This window comes from Artemia sp. Qi Xiang Cuo, chromosome 12 (genome assembly GCF_049724085.1).
Source record: "Artemia sp. Qi Xiang Cuo chromosome 12, ASM4972408v1, whole genome shotgun sequence".
NCBI lineage: Eukaryota > Metazoa > Arthropoda > Branchiopoda > Anostraca > Artemiidae > Artemia > Artemia sp. Qi Xiang Cuo.
The window spans coordinates 23,266,802-23,288,273 of NC_142805.1; the positions used below are offsets into that span (position 1 = coordinate 23,266,802).

General features: G+C 35.9%; 1 protein-coding gene across 1 annotated transcript in view; it reads left to right on the top strand.

The window, feature by feature from the left end:
* LOC148945906 (uncharacterized) overlaps nt 1–21,472 on the top strand; it is a 684,784-nt gene that overhangs the window by 309,750 nt on the left and 353,562 nt on the right. Inside the window, exon 6 of the mRNA XM_089097548.1 lies at nt 1,688–1,906. Within this exon, the coding sequence (XP_088953674.1) occupies nt 1,688–1,906 (219 nt within the window). The remainder of the gene's footprint in view (nt 1–1,687; nt 1,907–21,472) is intronic.

Consider the following 21,472-nt stretch of genomic DNA (forward strand, 5'->3'; position numbering starts at 1 on the left):
ATAATATGGAATATTATTATTCTATAACATTGTATCATTATTTAATGCTTTCAGTCAAACAAAACATTTACCGTATCATTGACAATGTCAGCTTGAGGGAGTGGCTACTGCTTCCTGGTACTTTTACGGAAACTATTTTCAAAATTTTACATTTTTTACCATTTTAGCATTCTTAAAGTTTTACCTTCCACTTCGATGCGGTTGATTTCTTTTTAAGCATAATTTTAGAAACGATGCAGTCTTACAGTAAAATAAATTTATTTAAACTAATTATGTGCAATTAGTAACTGTAATTTAATTAGTAATTTAATCAATCTTTTTTTTAGTAATTTGATTATGCACAACTTCATATTTTTAATTTGAATTTATATTCTATTTTAAACAACATCAGCGTCATCGCAACGTAAAAAGTATAAATAAATAATTAAATGTATAGCTTTTTTCTATTGAATTTTCTCCTTATTTTTTTTTTTTTTGCTACCACTCTTAGAACTTTCCCATCTTGTTTCTTTTTTTGTGACGTTGCTATCTTCTTCCAGCTTTCTATAGTGAGTTAAAACATTTTTATAATTATTACCCTTACTCCATTGACATACTTTATAATTGTATTGATTTTTTTTGCGGACCTCTGTTGCGCTTTTCCCTATGTGCTGTGCTTGCTGTACCCTTCATACACGTTCACTGCCACCATGCTTACACCCCACTACTGCCATAAAACCTTGCAGAACTAACGGAGTTCTATCTTTAGCCATCTGATTCAAACAAAGATATGTTGAAAAAACTATGCATTTTGAACCACTTGCACCAATTTTCCTGAAATAATTGCCATTCCTCATAAGAGGCCTAGTCTCCCTGTTCGTTCATCATTAGCGTTATTTAATAGCAAGAAATGATAACTCGCGTAGAGGTGTACGACTAGCGGAAGGGTTCCCACTTTCTGTCACCTGATGTACGTCTCGTAGCACCACTTACTCTGCAATGCGTGGTAAACTTCTCCATTGCATTGTACACCTCTTGCACAATGCATGGCACACATTGCGCCACGCTTGGTACCCCTCCATAACGACTTGACTTACGCGATATCTTTAAGATTAATAGCGCCTCACACCTAGTCTGTCTGAGGTTTTTGAACTTTGTTCATTGAAGTTGCAAGGACATCAAAATAAAAATATTATTTTCCCTGGACCCATCTAGGGTCTATTCAGACCTGAAAATCTCTATTTTCTGAAACTTTTTCTTTTGGTTGTTTTAAAAATGGGAAATTTTTAGGACAATATCATATTTTCGTCAGTGTTACCACGTTGAACAATGAAGACATGCAGGCAAAACGTATTACTTAAGCTAGACAACGCTTTTCGTCCATTTCAAACATTAAGAACGCACAAGTTCAGACAACAACACCTTTAAAAGAAAGCTATACCTTCTTAATCAATTTTAAGAATAGCTGGAACTTGGTTTTATATTCTTTAATGTGATTAAGATGATGCCTGTGGAAGCCACATTAAACACACATTTTACAAAAGTTCAATTTCTGTACGTATGAATTTTTTGTACCTCTCCAAAAATAACGTTAAGTAGCGTTATTTTTGTGTCACAAACCTCTCTAGAAGGTAGCCACTAAATAATTAAATACACAGGAGGAAAGGATTGTCAAATGGATACAATCAAATATTTGTTTTATTTTAAGGGTCGCTCAAAAAGCCTTACTCATATAGACGCCCTAGACCAGGCAATGCAAGTTCGTCGCGATGACTCAGTTGATAGCAGTCGCTCAGAATGTGACGCCCCTTCAATTGCAAGGCTTGGTGTCCCATCTCCTTCAGGACCTTTTATTGGAGGATTTTCTGGGTCTGGCAACTCTATGGATGCTTTTAGTAGGCGGCGACGCCTTTCCAATGCTTTTAAGGTAAGGTATTCTTTAAGGAATGGTGTTTTCAGGTAATTAGGGTAGGGAGTGAAGATAAGGCTGGACGACATTCATTAAAGAATCAAAAAGAAATAAATTGAAGGTAGAATAATAGGCACACACGCAGGGTGAAGTGCCTTAGACTCATCCCCAACCTGGTTTCTTGGGATTGTTTATTTTCTACTATTTTTTCTTAGTGTTTCCAAATGATTTGTTTATGTTAAGCGTTGGTGGGAAGGTGTTACACTTAGGGTGGGATTTTTATGGGAAGGGGGAGAGGACTTTGTTTGTTATCCTGCAGTTTTCATCTACGTTTGTATGAACCTGTCTCGAAAAAAATATTTAAACTCTAATGAAAAATCAGACTTTGAAAAATCAAGATCACGTCTGCAAAGTACGTTTTTCTATTTTGACTCACTGAAGTGGTGAAAAGTGCTTGCGATATCTATTTAGTGCTCTTAGTGTAAGGGTTTTTTCAAGGATGATGCTTTAAGGGTAGTTAGGACATGCATTGGAAGCAGTGGCATCAATTTATGAAAATATAGGGGAATTGTGCATGGGTTTTCTCACATTTGTTTTCACTGAAGATGCAAAAAAGGTATTTTTCAAAATTAAGGGAGGAAGGCGTTTTTTTCTATATTTCTAAGGAAAAACAAAAAAAAAAGTTATAAGAATCTATAGGGGGCAAATAACCCCTTGTAGCCCCAAATTGTCAGTTACACAAGGGATGTGAATGGGGGATGGCTCCAGATCTCATGCTTCCAAAAATATCAAGAGCTGATATTTTCCAGTTACTGATATTTCCAAGAATTGATATTTCCAGTTATTCTTGATTCTTTATGAAATTTGAGTCCTGGAAGAACGGCCCTCTCCCTCCCCTTCCTAATTGTGTTCCTAGACTAACATATCAAGGTTTGTGTCTATTTTGGTTTAGGGCAGAAAATTCAGGTGCCAATACCTTGCCCTGATTTCTCTTTGTGAAGAGGAATGGTAAACCTCAGATAAAAATGAGTTGTCACAAGGCTTTCCTTTTTGTAATTATTTCCAATAAGTTTCCGAAAATTCAACAATAACTAGAAAAGTACTATTGTAATGTTCTATTATATACTGTTTCCTTAAATAGAAAGAAAGAAAATGTTGACGTAAAGATTTTTTTTCCTTCTCCCGTAAATGAATGTTAAATCCATTTTTGTTCTAACTTCCCATGCCTAGTTGTTCCTTTGAGAACTATTTGACAGAATTGCGTGAGGTCTTTGGTGCGAGATAAGTTAGAAAAAGGGAAAATGATTGCTCGACGGGTCATGAATAGCACAAATCCTGGGAATTAGAAAGAGTCTAGCTTTTGAGAACAAAAGCCTTGGAAAGAAATTATCAAATCAAAAATGGCTTGCAGTTTAGATCGATTCAAATACTGTAAATATAAGTTTTTGACATCATAATATACGAATAACGTAGACTTTTTGCCTTTACATATTAGAAGCTTAAAATAATTTTTATTTCCTCCCATGTAAGTTATCTTTTGTCCTATTTTTGTTTTACCTATTTTGCCCCAGTTAAGTTTATATTAGTTGGCCAGTTCAGCTTCATTTACCCAGTGTTCATTGTGAAGCGTTTTCAATGTTTAATTTCATTTTACACCAGTTCAGATTGAAATAGAATAAATGAAGCTAAAAAAATTTCAATTTCTCCCGGTTCAGTTTTGTTTTGTCAAGTCTTGTTCTACTTTTTTGTCCCAGATACGCTTATCCTAGTTTCCCAGTTTGTGTTTCTTCCCCTAGTAATCATTGTGTTGCGTTTTCAGTGTTCAATTTCATTTTTTACCAGTACACATTGAAACTGGATAAACCCTTCGGAGATGGAAAGATCCTAGCCATTGGAAACAAAAGCTTTGAAAGAACTGTATGAAAATAAAATGGCTCCTAGTTCAGATCGATTTAAATGCAGTAAATTTTCTTTTTTTGGTATTCTAATATTGGAAATCATGTGCGGCGTTTTAGCTTTCGTATCTTATAAGAACACAAATTGTTTTCATTTTGTCCCAGTTCAGTTTTATTTTGTCCTAATTTTAGTTTAGTTTGTCTGAGCTTTCCCTGTTCAGATATTATCCTGTCTTCAGTGTTCAGTCCTACTGTTCAATATCCCCAATGTTCATTTTTATTCATGCCAGTTCAGTTTTGCTTCAATTTTAATTGACATTAAATAAAAAAAACAAGTTTTTTAAACTGAAAGTAAGGAGCGACATTAAAACTTAAAACGAACAGAAATTATTCTGTATATGAAAGGGGCTGTCCCCTCTTCAAATTTTGTTTAATTCACAAACCCCTGAATCACAAAGGCCGTTTAATTAGAAGAGATAGCTCTTTTGAAAGCACAAAAAAAAAACTGTAGCGTAAAGAGCGAGGTATTGACTTGGGGGCGAACCCCCTCATATACGTAATAATACCCCATATAATACCACCAGCTCCCCCTTCCTCGCGTCAATCACTTCCCTAAACACATCAAATCAAAATTTTGAGATAGCCATTTTGTTCGGCGTAGTTTAAAGGTCCGGAAATTATGAGTTTGACAATTACAGCCCCCCCCCCCCCACTCAACCTTCAGAGCAAGGGTTGTAAGTTATGCCCTGTGGGGATATAAAGTTTTTTTTATAGAAATGGCTGTCGTATAAACCACAGAGGGGATTCATTTGATTCGTAATCAGTAGTTCTACTGGCCTTTTTAACAGTCAAAAGTGATTGGAGGTCATCCAGCCCCCCCCCATACGCCAATCATTTTCCCAAACACATTCAATCATAATTTCTTAGACAGTAATTTTGTTCAGTTTAGTTGAAAGGTTCAGAAACTATGTCTTTGAGGATAACTCCCCCCCCCCCATTTAGCCCTCAGGTCAAGGGCTGTAAGCTACGCCCTGGGAATATATAAGTTTTTTTTTATAGAAATAGTGGTCATGTAAACTTCGGAGGAGGCTCATTGCATTGAAACCAGAAGTCGAAGAGCCATTTTTAAGAGTCAAATTTATCGGAAGGCAGCTATACCCCCCCCTTACGTCATATTTTCCCCCAATACATCCTATAGAAATTTAAGATATCTATTTGCTCAAAAATAGTCCAAAGATCTCATAACACGACCATTGGGGTTGACACATCCCACCCTCCCAAAGTATGGGGTTAAGGGTCTTAAGTTATGCCCCAGAGGATGTAAGGTTCTTATGAAGAGGTGGTCTTGTGAACTTTAGAGGAGGCTCATTTGTTTGGAAATGCATAGTTCTAGTTCCATTTTCAAACAGTTCGTGGTAACGAACTGTAAGTAAGGAGCGACCCGGCTCAATGGTGACCGAAACTCTAAAAAACGGGATTTTAATACCAATAGATACATCAAAAGAATTAGATTTTAATTCTGATTTCAAATATGTATGTTTCATCAATTTTAATTTTACGTATCAAAATTTACGCGCCTGAGAAAATTTGGCTGATTTTCGAAAAAAGGGGAAAAGACCCCCTAAAAGCTATAGAACCTTAATGAAAATCACACCGCGTATCAGAGAACCCTACTGTAGAGGTTTCGAGCTCCTATCTACAAAAATGTGGAATTTTCCATTTTTTGCCAAAAGAAAGATCACGGATGCGTGTTTATTTGTTTGTTTTTTTTCTTTGTTTTTTTTTTCTTTCTTTTTCCCAGGGGTGATCGTATCGACCCAGTGTTCCTAGAATATCGTGGGAGGGCTCATTGGAATGGAAATTAAAAGTTCTAGTGCCCTTTTTAAGTGACCAAAAAATAGAGGGCAACTAGGCCCCCTCCCACGCTCATTTTTTTCCCAAAGTCACCCGATCAAAATTTTGAGATAGCCATTTTGTTCAGCATGATCTAAAATATTATAACTATGTCTTTTAGGATGACTGAATCCCTCGACGCCCCCAGGAGGAGGGCTGAAAGTTGTGAACTTTACCCAATGTTAACATATAGTATTGGTTATTGGGACCCGGCTCAATGGTAACCGAAACTCTAGAAAACGGTATTTTGATACAAATAGATACATAAAAAGAATCGGATTTTAATGCTGATTTCAAATATATAAGTTTCATCAAGTGTATTCTTACCCATCAAAAGTTAAACGCCTAAGAAAATTTGGCTGATTTTCGAAAAAAGGGGGAAAGACCCCCTAAAAGTTATAGAACCTTAATGAAAATCACACCATCATATTCCGCGTATCAGAGAACCGTACTGTGGAGGGTTCAAGCTCACATCAACAAAAATTTGGAATTTTGCGTTTTTTGCCAGAAGAAATATCACGGATGCGTGTTTATTTGTTTTTGTTTGTTTTTTTCCCCCAGGGATGATCGTATCGACCCAGTGCTCCTAGAATATCGTAGGAGGTCTCATTTGAATTGAAATTAAAAGTTCTAGTGCCCAATTTAAGTGACCAAAAAAATGGAGGGCAACTAGGCCCCCTCCCACGCTCATTTTTTTCCCAAAGTCACCTGATCAAAATTTTGAGATAGCCATTTTGTTTAGTATTTTCAAAAATATTATAAGTATGTCTTTTAGGACGACTTAATCCCCCGAAGTTCCCGGGAGGAGGGCTGAAAGTTATGAACTTTACCCAATGTCAACATATAGTATTGGTTATTGGGAAGTATACAGTACAGACTTTTTCAGGGGAGATATTTCCGGGTAGTGGGGGGGGGGGCGGGGGTTATGTAGGAGGATTTTTCCATGAGGGAAGTTTTCATGGGGGATGTGATATTGCTATGAAGGGGACGCCTGACTTCCCAGCATTACTTAAAAAAAGATCAGAAATTAAATATAAAAAAACAAGTTTTTCAACTGCAACAGCAGCAACATCAAAACTTTAAACGAACAGAAAATATTACATATATGATTGGGTTCACCTCCTAGTCAATACCTCACGCTTTAAGCCAGAAATTTTTTTAGTACTTTCATAAGAGCTATTTATTCTAATTACCGGCCTTTGTGATTAAGCGGTCATTTTTAAAGAATTGGAACAAAATTCGAACTTTCGCTTAAAGAGCAAGGTATTGACTAGGGGCGAACCCCTAATATACGTATTAAAAATATATGAATATAGAAGTTCGTTACGTAAGTTAATTCGTAAGTTACTTATATTAATTACTAATAAAAACGTTCGTAAATAAAATGAAACAAGTTTCGAGAAAGCCATTTAACTAAATAAAAGTAAATTAATGTGACAATTTTGTGTTAATTATTCATGTATTCTGAGCCAAGATCAAAACCTGCATTTATACAAAAACGTTCAAAAATTAAATAAAAAAAACAAGTTTTTTTAACTGAAATTAAGGAGCGACATTAAAACTTAAAACGCACAGAAATTATTCCGTATATTAAAGGGGTTGTCCCCTCCTCGACGCCACGCTCTTTACGCTAAAGTTTGACTTTCTAACAACTTTATTTTTTCAAACAATAAAAAACTTTAGCGTAAAGAGCGAGGCGTTGAGGAGGGGACAGCCCCTTTCATATACGGAATAATATCTGTTGGTTTTAAGTTTTAATGTCGCTCCTTACTTTCAGTTAAAAAAAACTTGTTTTTTTTATTTAATAAGAGTCAAGCGTGATGGAGAGAAGATAGGAGAGAATATAAGAAATATTTGATTATTAAGTTATTTGATTATCAACTTATATTCTTAAGTTAGATCTTTAAGAGCAAGTTGTGGGGGATTTTGAACTAGCCAGAAGGCAATACGTGTATACTTTTAGTACTACAATTACAAAATAAAAGTAAAAAATAGGGATAAAATTCTTTTTAATAGACAGTGTAAAGAAATTCACAAAAATACCAGATATTTCGGTCACATATACAGTGACCCTTTTAGTACTGATGACGGTCACTGTATATGTGACCGAAATATCTGGTATTTTTGTGAATTTCTATACACTGTCTATTAAAAAGGATTTTATCCCTCTTTGAACTTTTATTTTATCGTCGTGGAAAGGCAATGTGGTCTCCGAAATTATCTACTACAACTACAGTTACTGTAACTAATGACGCTAAGAGTATTAAGGTGAAAACTTCTAGGAAGTGTTTAGGAAGTGTTCGTTTAATTGGGAGCGTTACAATTAAACGAAAAAAACTGTATACATGCAGGTTTTCAAAAAGGCATATAATATCATAGACAGCACCACTCTATTATAGCTAGAAATATCATTGAAACATTTAAAGAAGCTAATTCGATTCAAAATTAAAAGTTCTGGGGTCCTTTCTAAGAGTAAAAAGATATTGAAGGGCAATCAGCCCGTCTCTCAAGCCGATTTATTTCCCAAACTCATCTATGTCAAAATTTTGAGACAAGTATTTTGTTTAGCATACTAGAACAGTCCAGCAACTATGTCTTTAGGGAAATTGGGAATGTCAAACCCCCACAAATATGCCAAACTATGGATTCTTATAAAAAAAAAACGAAAAGACAAAAAAAAAATTTTTTTATGAAAATGAATTTGTCAATAAAAAACGAACAAATATTCATCTAAAAAAAAATTTTCCACAAAACTAGATTTTCAAAGAAAAGTAAAGAGCTCTATTAAGCAAAAAATTGGCAGAAATGAAGTCAAGTAATCATCCAAGCGTAAAACTACCACAAATAACTATAAATAAATAAATGAAACTCAAAATGAACAGATATTAGAATAAATAGCCGAGTCAAACTCGAAATGAGCAAAAATTAACATTAGGAGGGCTGATAACTCCCATGACTTCTCAAGACCAGAACATAATTTTCGCTTTACTAAAAACAATTTGTTTAGATGTTTTCAATTTTTTACTTAAATAAGTAAAACACTTTTTTTTACTCACTTTTTTTACCCTTTTTTTATTTTAAGGAATAAATATCAGTATAGGCATATTAAAATGACAATCCACGGCCTTTTTTTTTCAGTAAAGCCTAAGTTATGTTCTGGTCTTGAGAAGGCATGGGGGATGTGCCCTAATAATGTTAATCTTTGGTCGTTTTGAGTTCGACTCTGAAATTTATTGTAATTTATATTCGCTTTATGTCTAATTTAATTGTTGATAGGTATTTGTGGTATTTCTTCGCTTGAAAGATTATTTGACTTAATTTCTGCCTGTTTTTGGCCTAAATGAGAGCTCTTTTCCCTACTTTGAAAACTTATTCTGTGGAGAGTTTTTTTTTTAATTAATACGAATATATGACACCGTCATTCAGCCAGGGGAGGGGAGTGGCACCCCCTTGCCCCCCCCCCCCCACTCCCTTTTGGGTGCCCATGCCGACTCTCCCAACATCTTCATCCCCATGAAGTCTCTGCTACGTAATATGGGATTTAATCGTGCCTCCCTTTTAAACAATCCTTACAAAAACAATGATTTAAATCCTTCTTTCCATCTCTATGCATTGGGCAAGAATTAAAACCCACCTTCGACCTATTGGTTGAATTTGATATTGGAAACCTTGTGCACCCATCGGCGCCAATAAGCTGAATTCCAGGGGGGGGGGGCAAACCTCATCTAATTGGCACTTTTAATGCTATATAATAGAAATCTCAGAACAGAAATATAAAAATAAGGCAGCATCAGTCAGCCAGGGGGGGGGGGGGGTGGAGCTCCCCCTTCCCTCCCCCCATATGGGCGCCCATGTGTGCACCTTTTGCGTTGTAGCCTTCATATATTATTAAACTAAAAAAACAAGATTTTTTTCAGCTGCAAGTAAGATGCAACATCTTAAAACGAACAAAACTATTCCTTATATAAGGGGGGCTGCCTCCACCTCAATACCCCTCTCTTCACACACGCACTTTAAGCACTTAAGAAAAAAAATCCTTATTCTAATTAAACATTCCTTATGTTTCAGGAGTCGATTTGTAAGAATTGGGGCAAAAGGCCAAATTTTAGCGTCAAGAACGGGGTATTGAGGAGGAGGAAACTCCCCTTATACACGGAATATTTCTGTTCGTTTTAAGTTCTAAGGTTGCTCCTTAGTTTCAGCTGAAAAACTTGTTTTTCCATTTAATTTCTATTCTTTTTCAAAAAGTGCCGGGAAACCCTCGCTTCCATGGAAACCCTCCTCTCCCAAGAACATTCTTTCATGGAAAGTTTTCTGCGTAAAATGTTTCCTTCTCCCCTGAAAATTAATTGTTTTTTTTATTTAATTTTTGAACGTTTTTGAATTAATACAGGTTTTGATTTTGGCTCACCGTACATGAATAATTAAAACAAAATTTGCATATTATATTTGGTTAAATGGCTTTCTCGAAACTTGTTTAATTTTATTTACGGACGTTTTTATTTGTAATAAATATACGTAACTTAGAATTAACTTACGTAACGAACTTCTATATTCATAAATTTTTAACACGTATATTAGGGGGTTCGCCCCCTAGTCACTACCCTGCACTTTAAACTATAGTTCTAATTTTTTTTCCAGTTCTTTAAAAATGACCTCTTAATCACAATCAGTTGATCAGTTGAAAAACTTGTTTTTTTTTTATTTAATTCCTGATCTTTTTCTTTAATAATGCTGGGAAATCCGGCGCCCCCTTCATAGCACTGTCCCTGCCCCCATGGCACCTTCCGTCATGGCAAGATCCTTCCATATAGCCCCCGACCCTCTCCTTCCCCCACCTACCACAAAAAATCTCCTCTGAAAAAGTCTGTATACTTCCCAATAACCAATACTCTATGTTAAAATTGAGTACATTTCATACCTGTCAGCCCTCCCCCGGAGGACGTGGGGGGATCAAGTCATCCTACAAGACATTTTTATCATAGTTTCAACCATGATGAACCAAATGGCTATCTCAAAATTTTGATCGGGTGACTTCGGGAAAAAAATGAGCGTGGGAGGGGGCCAAGTTGCCCTCCATTTTTTTTGGTCGCTTAAAAAGGGCTCTAGAACTTTTAATTTCCGTTCCAATGAGCCCTCCCACGATATTCTAGGACCACTGGGTCTATACGATCACCCCTGGTAAAAAAAAACAAAAAAAAAATAAACAAACAAACAAATAAACACGCATCCGTGATCTTTCTTCTGGCAAAAAATGTAAAATTCCACATTTTTGTAGATAGGAGCTTGAAACCTCTACAGTAGGGTTCTCTGATACGCTGAATATGATGGTGTGATTTTCATTAAGGTTCTATAACTTTTAGGGGTCTTTCCCCCTTTTTTCGAAAATCAGCCAAATTTTCTCAGGCACGTAACTTTTGATGGGTAAGATTAAACTTAATGAAACTTATATATTTGAAATCAGAATTAAAATTTGATTCTTTTGATGTATCTATTGGTATCAAAATCCCGTTTTTTAGAGTTTCGGTTACCATTGAGCCGGGTCGCTCCTTACTTACAGTTCGTTACCACGAACTGTTTGATTTCACGTATTAAGAGTTTTGAGCATCTCTTATAATTGGTCTGATGAATTTTGGATTTACAAAATTGAAGGATGTACTTTTCAACATAGGATGAGGTGTAGCAGGTTTAAAAGCATAAACTTTCTCACTGTTAATTTATTATTGTAATTCTTTGGAAAAATGAAGACGACAAAGACAAACTATAGAAATGCTATACAAGTTTTTTCTACGCTTTGACGTCGGAGTTCGGAGAGAGTATTAGTTTAGCATTTTCACTTCTCTATCTTAAATAAATTCGGATTTAAAATAATTTTGTGCAATCTCCAAAATTTTTATGCCTTAGTTGTGTTGCGGCAGCAACTCTTTGGTTTTGTCTTGCTTTTTGTTTTGTAATTTTTGTTATGCCGCCAATTTCAGTTTATTCTAAGGAAATGGTAAAAGCCTAGCCCCATGGTTTTTCCAGAAAATGTAAGCCTCCGGCTGGATTGATGACTATGACACTACAGTTTGTAAATATGTTTATAATTCTTGCCTGGGACCAAAAAGGATTATTTTCGCTTGAGCCAGAGCTTACAATGTGGAAAGCTAAAGTGGAGTTCTATAGCCTTCGTCAAAAAGCAGTAATCAAAAAGATTTTTTTTACTCCAGCCACGTTTCCGGTGTCAATTCGATAGCTCTATTTAAGCCGGCAAGCAGGATGGCAGCATTTCCAAATTGAAGCTAGACTGAAATTTACAAGTGCTTAGGATATACGACAACTCCCCGTCCAGTAAAAAAAAAAAAAAATTGGAGTAAAAAGAGAAAAATTTACAAATCCAAAAAAGTAGCATTTTCTCCCGAGTCTGAGCGTTACCGTGCACTTTTACAAGCTGTATTATTCCATATATGAAAGGGGCTGTCTCCTCATCAACGCCCCGCTCTTTACACTAAAGTTTTTATTACTTTAAAAAGTAGAGTTATGACAAAGAGGCAATCCTTAGCGTAAAGAGCGGGACGTTGATGAGGGGACAGCCCCTTTCATATATGGAATAATTTCTGTTCTTTTCAAGTTTTAGTGTTACTCCTTACTTTCAGTTAAAAAAATTGTTTTTCAAATTTAACGGTCAAATTTGACCGTTTTTTAAATAATGCCTAGAAATCTGGCTACTCCTCTACTGAAAAATCCCTCCTACCCAAGGATATATTCTCTAGACGATTCAATCCTGGTGGAAATTTACCCTGAACAATTACTCTTAACATCTCCATGCGTAAAATTGAGTAGGCAATGATAAAGCAAGACATAAGAAGAATTTCGTATAAGAATTCTGGAAAATACTCCCAGTGTAAAATTTCCCCTGGTAAATTCCCCCCTGGAAACTTCCCTCCCCATGACAAATTATCCCCGTAGAAAATCCCACCATTAAAAATTCCCCCACCCACGAAAAATGTATGCATACTTCCGAATAAAAAATACTATACGTAAACAATAGGCAAATTTTATAGCTTAAAGACCTTTCCCCAGGGGCAGTGGGGATCCTGATATCTCCAAAGGCATATTTATTTGGCTTTTCGACTATGCTGAACAAAATGGTTATCTTAAAATTTGATCGGACGATTCTGAGAAAAAAGGGGCACGGGAGGGGGCCTGGATACCCTCCAATTTTTTGGTCACTTAAAAAAGGCATTAAAACTTATAATTCCCGTTCGAATGAGCCCTTTTATGATATTCTAAGACCACTGGGTTTGATACACTGAATCTGCTGGTGTGATTTTCATTAAGATTTTATGTTTTTAGGGGTTTTCCCTCCTTTATTCAAAAATCAGGCAAATTTTCAAAAAATCGTAACCTTTCTTGGGCAAGACTAAACTTAATGAAACTTTTATATTTGAAATCAGCATAAAACTCCGATTCTTTTTATGTATCTATTGGTATCAAAATCCCATTTTTTAGAGTTTCGGTTGCTATTGAGCCGATTCGCTCCTTTCTTACAGTTCGTTACTACGAACTGTTGGATTTCGTTTGAGTTTGTGATTCCATTATCTGTGTTTAGGACCGAGATATAGAAACGGTATCACACATGTCTTCTAAATCTTAATAGTTCTCTCACTGCTAAAGATATTGAAATTTTCCCATTTTCCCCTTTCCAAGTTGTGATATTACAAAATTTAGCCAACAACAAGAAAATCAACGTTCGAATAAAAAGAAATCTTTTTTTTATTATTATTAATGTTCACTTAGCATTAGTATTGACTAATACATTCAGTAGCCCTTGAAGAGCTGATGAACGTGCATTACAGGTTTTTTTTTATATTTTTGCTCAAAAATATGATCATGAGATGCAAACAGTTGAAAGTTTTGTCGAACTGAAAACTTGGTTCAAACGGGGAAACCCTTTCCTTCAATCCTAATTTTTTGGCAGAAAGATAAGCATATTTCATATTTTGAACCAGAATCATGCATGAATTTTTTAGTTTGAATGTTGGAAGAGTCAAAGTGGGCCAACGGCCCTTCCACTAACTTCTACATACTGTCGTATTGCTAACTTTTTAGCAGAATGATATGTATGTTTTACCTTATTTGGAGCGTAATCATGCAAGAATTTTCAATTAATATTATTAGGAAGCAAAAAGTGGGCCCATGGTCCCTCCGTTACCACACCTGCCCCTTCCTGACTATTTTTCCTCCAAAACAGGCACGCATGCTCTGCCCTCTTTAATGCAGAATAAAGCAAGAATATGTTTTCTCTATTATTGGAGGTATAACGTGGATCCTTGCCCACGCCAACGCCCCTTCTCTTCCCGTCGCCAACTTTTCAGCAAAGATGTAGGCGAGTTGGACCTGATTTAAGCTGGAATTATGCAAGAACTTTGAATCTATATGATTGAAAAACTAAAGTAGGGCCAAGCCCCTCCAACAACACTTCTGCTGCCCCTCCTTCAGCTTCGTAGTAGAAAACTAGGCATGTCGCAAAGTCTTAAACACCATACAAACTAAACAAATACAAACCAAATTCATAGAAAGATTTGAGAATCAATATGATTTGGATGCAAAATGTGGAGCCATAGACATGGACCTTCTAACCCCCTATCCTTCTCCCTGTCGTTTTTTATTAGAAAGGCTGGCATAATACAATTTGTTTGAAGAAAAATTGCGCAAGGTTTTTCTTTTATCTATATTATCGGAAAAATAGACTAGGCCCACAATCCATCTGTTATCTCCTAGCCCTTTTCACTGTCAAATGTTGAGAAGAACGGTAGACATTTTGCAGCTTGTTTGAACCGTAGTTACGGGAATAATTGCAATCTATATTATCTAAGAACCAAAGTGGAATAGTTGTCTCTTCACTGCCTCTCCCACCTCTAAGATTTCAGTGGAAATGTGGACATTTTTCACCAAATATCAATCGAAAATGTGTAATTCAAATTGTAAGAATTTTGGTACAAAGCTGGCTCATGAGCCCTTAAAACCCTCTCTCCCCCATTGTCAGCTTCTTAGCAGCAAGTTAGTCACGTCTTGTCCTGTTTGAACTGGACAAGAACCAGAACCTACCAAGAACCTACCAGAATGTTTACCTGCATAATCAGAGGCACAAATTATGCCCTTCAAGACTGCAGTTTATTTCCAACTTTTCAGCAGAATGTAGATGGCTTTAAATCTGTATGGTAAGAATCCTGAGTCAATGGAACATAAGAGTGATGATTTTTAGAGACTTATATCCTTTTTCGACCTCAAATACGCTTGAAACTTATGGGCTAGATAATTTTGGACTAAAAGAACAGACTGGAGGGATTTTCAGAGGTATCTATTACTTCTGAGTCTCACCTATCATTCACACCTAAGTGACTGCATTCATTTGAAATTCAGTTAGAGGTACGTATGGCCAAGGATACGTTGCGATAAACTTTACAGCCCATGTACTAGAAGGATTCACAGTTGGATTATTTCTTCTCTATCACGAAGAGTGCATTATAAGCAGGAATAGTAAAGCCTGTTCATCAGGAACGAGTGGTCACATGCTTGTGCTAATTTGTCTACCTTCTATTCGCTTCCAATTCATTTTAGGGTAGAATAATTTGTCTTCATGCAAGTGATCTTGCAACGATTATAAATAATGAGATTAATCAATTACTTATTGCTATAATTACTAGTAAAGTATTTTGTGGCAGTCTCTCAGTGATCGACATAGAATCAGATGTTTTTTTGTTTTGTTTTTTTTACTGTCAAGTTCAATGGAAACAATTAATAGGTATTATGTTTTTAGGCAAAGTAACATAGCCTAAGGCTTTACCTGCTGCAATTTTGAAAACTGTAAGAAGGAGGCACCCGGCTCAATAGTAACTGAAACTCTAAAAAACGAAATTTTGATACCAATAGATATATGAAAAGAATCACATTTTATGCTGATTTCAAATATATAAATTTCATTAAGTTTAATCTTACCCATCAAAGGATACCTGAGAAAGTTATCCTGATTTTTAAAAGGGGGGAAACACCATTTAAAAGTCAAATGATCTTAATGAAAATCACACCATCAGACTCAGCTTATCAGAGAACCCTACTGTACAGGTTTCAAGCTCCTATCTCCAAAAATGTGGATTTTTTTCCATTTTTTGCCAAAAGAAAGATCATAGATGAGTATTCATTTGTGTGTTGTTTTTTTTGTTCTTTTTCCCCAGGGATAATCGTATCGATCCAGTGGTCATAGAATATCGGGAGAGACTCAGTTGAACGGAACTTAAAAGTTCTAGTGCCCTTTTCAAGTGACCAAAAAAAGTGGAGGGCAACTAGGCCCCCTCCCCTGCCCCTTTTTTCCAAAATCGTCTGATCAAAATTTCGAGATAGCCATTTTGTTCAGCATAGTTGAAAGGCTCAATAACTATGCCTTTGGATATAACTTGACCCCCCCCCACTGCACCAAGGGAAAGGTCTTTAAGTTATAAATTTGCCCATTGTTTGCGCATAGTATTTGTTATTGGGATGTATGCATACATTTTTGGGTGGGGAGGGGCAAATTTTCTGCTGAGAGTTTTCCCACGGGGAATTTTCCATGGGGAGGGAAGTTTCCAGGGAGTGAACTTATCAGGGGAAATAATATACTGGAAGAATTTGCCAGAATTCTTATACAAAATTCTTTTTACAGTATTGCTTTCTCTTTTCCGTCTCAATTTCACGCGCGGAGTGGTTAATTGTAACTTTCACCGGAATTGAAATGTCTAGAGGATATTTCAGTGGGGAGGGGGTTTCTCCGTGGAAGTAGGGTCTGACTTCCTGCCATTATTTAAAAAAACAATCAGAAAATAAATAATAAAAACAAGTTTTTTCAACTGAAAGTAAGGAGCAACATTAAAACTCAAAACGAACATAAATTATTAGCCTACGTATATAAAGGGGGTTGCCCCCTCTTCAACACCTCTCTCTTTACGCTAAAGTTTGAACTTTGTCCCAATTCTTTTAGAATGACTCCTGAAGCACAAAGGCCGTTTAATTTAAACAATAACACGCTTTTTTAAAAGTACTAAAAAACTTTAGTGTAAAGAGCAAGGTGTTGAGGAGGGGGCAACCCCCTTTGTGTACGTATTAATTTCTGTTCGTTTCATGTTTTAATGTTGCTCCTTACTTTAAGTTGTAAAACTTGTTTTTAATATTTAATTACAACATGGATTGGATTAGGTTTTAAATCTCGGAGGTAAGTACTAAAGAAGAAAAACAAATTCTTGAGACGTGCTATTTTAAGAGTTTTGAGGAGTTGCCAACTACAGCATTTCATTGATGGCGAAGAAGCAAAATAAAAGTGCTGCTTGCAAAACTCTTTAGTCGGCAAAACCGACGAAAGGCCACTTCAACACTTAACGTTACCCTAGCAACCAAAACCTAGTTTGGATATAAATATAAACTGTATTTGTATTGCACTTTGGGCACTCTTCATTATGCTTTGGCCAATGCCGTATCCAGGAGGTAGGGGTTTAGGGGGTTTGACCCCCCCCCCGATATTTTTGTTTGACTCGTAAAAATGTAACAAAAATTAAAATAAACAAATTTTTTATGCGTTTTTTGAAGTTTGTTTTGTACCCCTTCCCACAAAAAAATCCTTTCGTAACCCCCCCCCCCCCACACACAATAAATCCTGGATACAGTCCTGGCTTTGGTATAGGAAAGAGGATGAGTTCTTTTGCTTTGTAGTTTACCTCCTATTTTCACTTGGATCTTTGGATTCTTTGCTGTTTAGGTATTTTCTATCATATAATTCAGAAAAAAGGATACATATTAAATTGTTCAATGACGAATAGTTAATATTTTTAATGGCTTAAAAATGGAAAGCCGTGGAAGACAAACTGGAACATTGGAATCGATCAAATCCTTTAAACATTCAAATTGCATAAAGCTTTTCTCTACTTTTTGACACTTTGACATTGGAAAGAGCGTGTTTGTTTTTTTGCATTTGAAGCTTTGCGTGTTACATATAAATAAATTTTTGAGACTATACTATCTGAAAAGGGTCTCGAATTTCTTTCTCAAAATAAAGAATTGACAGAAACTATAATGACAAACAGTCGTTTATCAAACAACCTTCGACAAACAACAGTTTAGGAAGAATACACTGCTTTGGTGTTGTAAACATTTTTTTGGTTACCATTTTATATTCGAAAAAAAAGTCACGAAAAAAGAAATGTTAGTTCGAAGGAAATAAGAATGAATGCACCCTAAGGTCGATGTCGTTATTTTAAAGAATTACAGCCCACATCAATTCATTTTTTTACCCTAAACTGTTGTTTTTCGAAGGTTGTTTTTTACTCAATTCTGTTTTGTTTTTTTTGTCTTCAAAAAAGAGAGATAAGAGATAAAAGAGATAAAGGGATAAAGGAGTTAACTGCAAGAATTATATTCTTTCTAAACAGCTTCGGTTTACTTTTGGTGAGATTGGAAAGCTTTCTGCTTAGCACGGCAACTTTACTAAAAACATCGTTCGTTTCGAATTTTGTATCTTTTTATTATGGTACCATGCAAGGAGAAAAAGAGGGACTTTCCAAATTAGAAATACTGATCACGCAAAGACCAAATATCTTTCTCTTTTAACAGGTTATTAAATATTTTTTTAAATTGAAAGTAAGGAGCGACATTAAAACTTATAACAAACAGAAATTATTCCGTATATGAAAGGGGTTGTCCCCCCTCAACGCCTCGCTCTTTACGTTAAAGTTTTTTATTGTTTAAAAAAATACAGTTTTGAGAAAGAGTCAAACTTTAGCGTAAAGAGTGATACGTTGAGGAGGGAACAGCCCCTTTCTTATACGGAAGAATTTCTGCTCGTTTTAAGTTTTAATGTCGCTCCATACTTTCAGTTAAAAAAAAATGTTTTTTTATTTAATATCTGAACGTTTTTGAATTAATGCAGGTTTTTATTTTGGCTCACCGTACATGAATAATTAAAATGAAACTGGTATATTAATTTTACTTTTTTTTTTGTTAAATTACTTTCTCGAAAGTTGTTTAATTTTATTTACGATCTTTTTTATTAGTAATAAATATACATAACTTACGAATTAACTTACGTAACGAACTTATATATTCATATTTTTTTAATATGTATATTAGGGGGTTCACACCCTAGTCAATACCTTGCTCTTTACGCTAAAGTTCGAATTATGTTCCAATTCTTTAAAAATAACCTTTGAGCTCTTATGAAAGTACTAAAAAAAAAAACTATTGCGTAAACAGCGAGGTATTTGCCAGGGGGCGAATCCACTCATATGTGTAACAATTTCTGTTCGTTTTAACTTTTGATTTGCTACTTACTTTCAGTAGAAAATTTTTATTTAATTTCTGATCGTTTTTTTTTAAATAATGCTGGGAAATCCGGTGCTCCCTTCATAGCAGTGTCACTTCCCCCATGCAAACTTCCTCCATAGAAAGATCCTCCCACGTAACCCCTCACCCCCCCCACTAGCAGAAACAATCACCCCTGAAAACGTCGGTATAGTTCCCAATAAACAATACTATATGTAAACAATGGGCAAAGTTCATAACTTGCAGCCCTTCCCCCAGGGACTGTGGGGGATTAAGTCATCCTCAAAGACATTGTTATTATATTTTTCGACCACTAGAACTTTAATTTACGTTCGAATGAGCCCTCCTACGACCAATGGGTTGATACAATCACCCCTGGGAAAAAAAAAGAAAAAAAAAAATACACACACATCCGTGATATTTCTTCTGGCAAAAAAATACAAAATTCCACATTTTTGCAGATAGGAGCTTGAAACCTCTACAGTAGGGTTCTCTTATAAGCTGTTTCTGATGGTAAGATTTTCATTAAGGTTCTATGACTTTTAAAGGAGGTTTTCTCCTTTTTTCGAATATCAGGCAAATTTTCACAGGCGCGTAACTTTTGATGGGTAGAACTTAGAAACTTATATATTTGAAATCAGCATGATAAGCCTTTTCTTTTTATATAACTATGGGTACCAAAATTCCGTTTTTCAGAGTTTTGGTTACTATCGAGTCTGGTCATTCCTCGCCTATTGTTTGTTACCACGAACTGTTTGATAAAACTTAGAAATTTTCAAAACTAAAATGACCGCAAAAAGCCTGAAAATAATTTTCAAGCAGCTGAAAATAATCTACGTAAAGCTTAATGATTAAATTTACCTTGATTTCCAACCCAACCAACCTGAAGAATCCATGAATATCCTGTTGGATAATCCTTTCAACCTGAATCCTGTCAAGCCGAAATATCCTGTCGGATAATCAACTTGAACCTCCATCCTGGAGTCAGAAATCAAAATGGAAAGTTCGTAGTGTTATAAATATCGATGTCCAACCGCCTAAATGGTGTGAAACAGAAGACAGAAAACAACTTGCATGCCACAGGTAAAAGTTCAGGAAGCGAAGGGCCGAAAGTAAGCCAGTTATGAACATTTAGGTAAGGACCAATCAAACAGTTCGTGGTAACGAACTGTAAGTAAGGAGCAACCGCCAACAGGTCTGTAAACGCACCATTCACCGATACGCAATTCCGATTTCACACCGACCTCTGCATTGGTTTGTGGCGACTCACGTAGTCCTACTCGTCGGCCCTGGACCATCACCCGTTTTAATCGGTCACTACTCAGCTTTTCAGAGCTTTCCCTCAGAAGCCACAACAGCTTGGATTTTTTTATTGGTGTTATGGAGCCGTCAGAAGTCTTGAAAAGACAAAACCTAGAATTCTTCAAGTTCGTCACAGGCTCACTAACCCAATTTTTCTCAACTTTGTGTTTCACACAGTGAGCAATCACTGGCAAATCTTCAAAGATGCCGTCACTTTCCGAGCCCAATTCAATGTCAGTCGCGGAAGCCTTTTCCTGTTTATCGAACAGAGTATTTTCTTCTTAATCATCGTCTGAGTCACTGCCGTGAGGCACAGTAAGACGAACATTCGGTACTTAGTGCCTGAAAGCAGAAAGTACGTCGTCGGATAACAAGGCTTTCATTATTTGCTGATTTTCAATATGAGGTTACCCAAGTTCGAGTTTTATTTCATCGTCCCCAGGCAAAGAAAAATCGGAACTGACAGACACAACACCAATGGATTTAACTCGCTTGGCCTTGGGCAAGGACAACTGTTCATTAGAATATTGAGCTTCAAAATCCGTCATACTTTCATATCGACGAATTCGATTTAGAAGTTGGAGGAACGAAAAGTTTATTACAGTACTGTAAGTGCTGGTTTGAGACCGCATCTTCCTAAAAAAATCTTCACACGGTTGGCTATTCATGTCGGAGAGTTTGAAAAGGCGTTCAAGTCCAAGGCGTTTGAATCGACGAATGAGAAGCACTAGGGAATGCATATTTATCTCTAGGCAAAGGTAAAGGTTTGTGGTAATAAAATTCTTGTTCAAAGCATAATGTCTACTTTTTAGGACCCAGGATCTCCAATGTCGAACTTTACGAGCAGAAAGCGCTGTCAAATTTGCCTAGTTAGTATTGCATATTTATTTGGACGGTTCAATTTAGAAAACACTAAATTTTGAAACAACTAAAAGAAAATCTTAAAAAATCGTTGTTTCAGTTATGAATAGACCTAAGATGGCTCAAGGAGGAAAAAAATATTTTCATTTTGATGACCTTGATATTGTAACATCAGCAACACTAGTGAGCGTCAACCAAGGTTTCAATAACCGGTTAATGTTTTAAGTCGAAAAAAAAAGGAAATTGCAAAAACAAAATGATAAAAGACAGAAAGAGCAAACTATGGCACATTTACATGAAAATATGT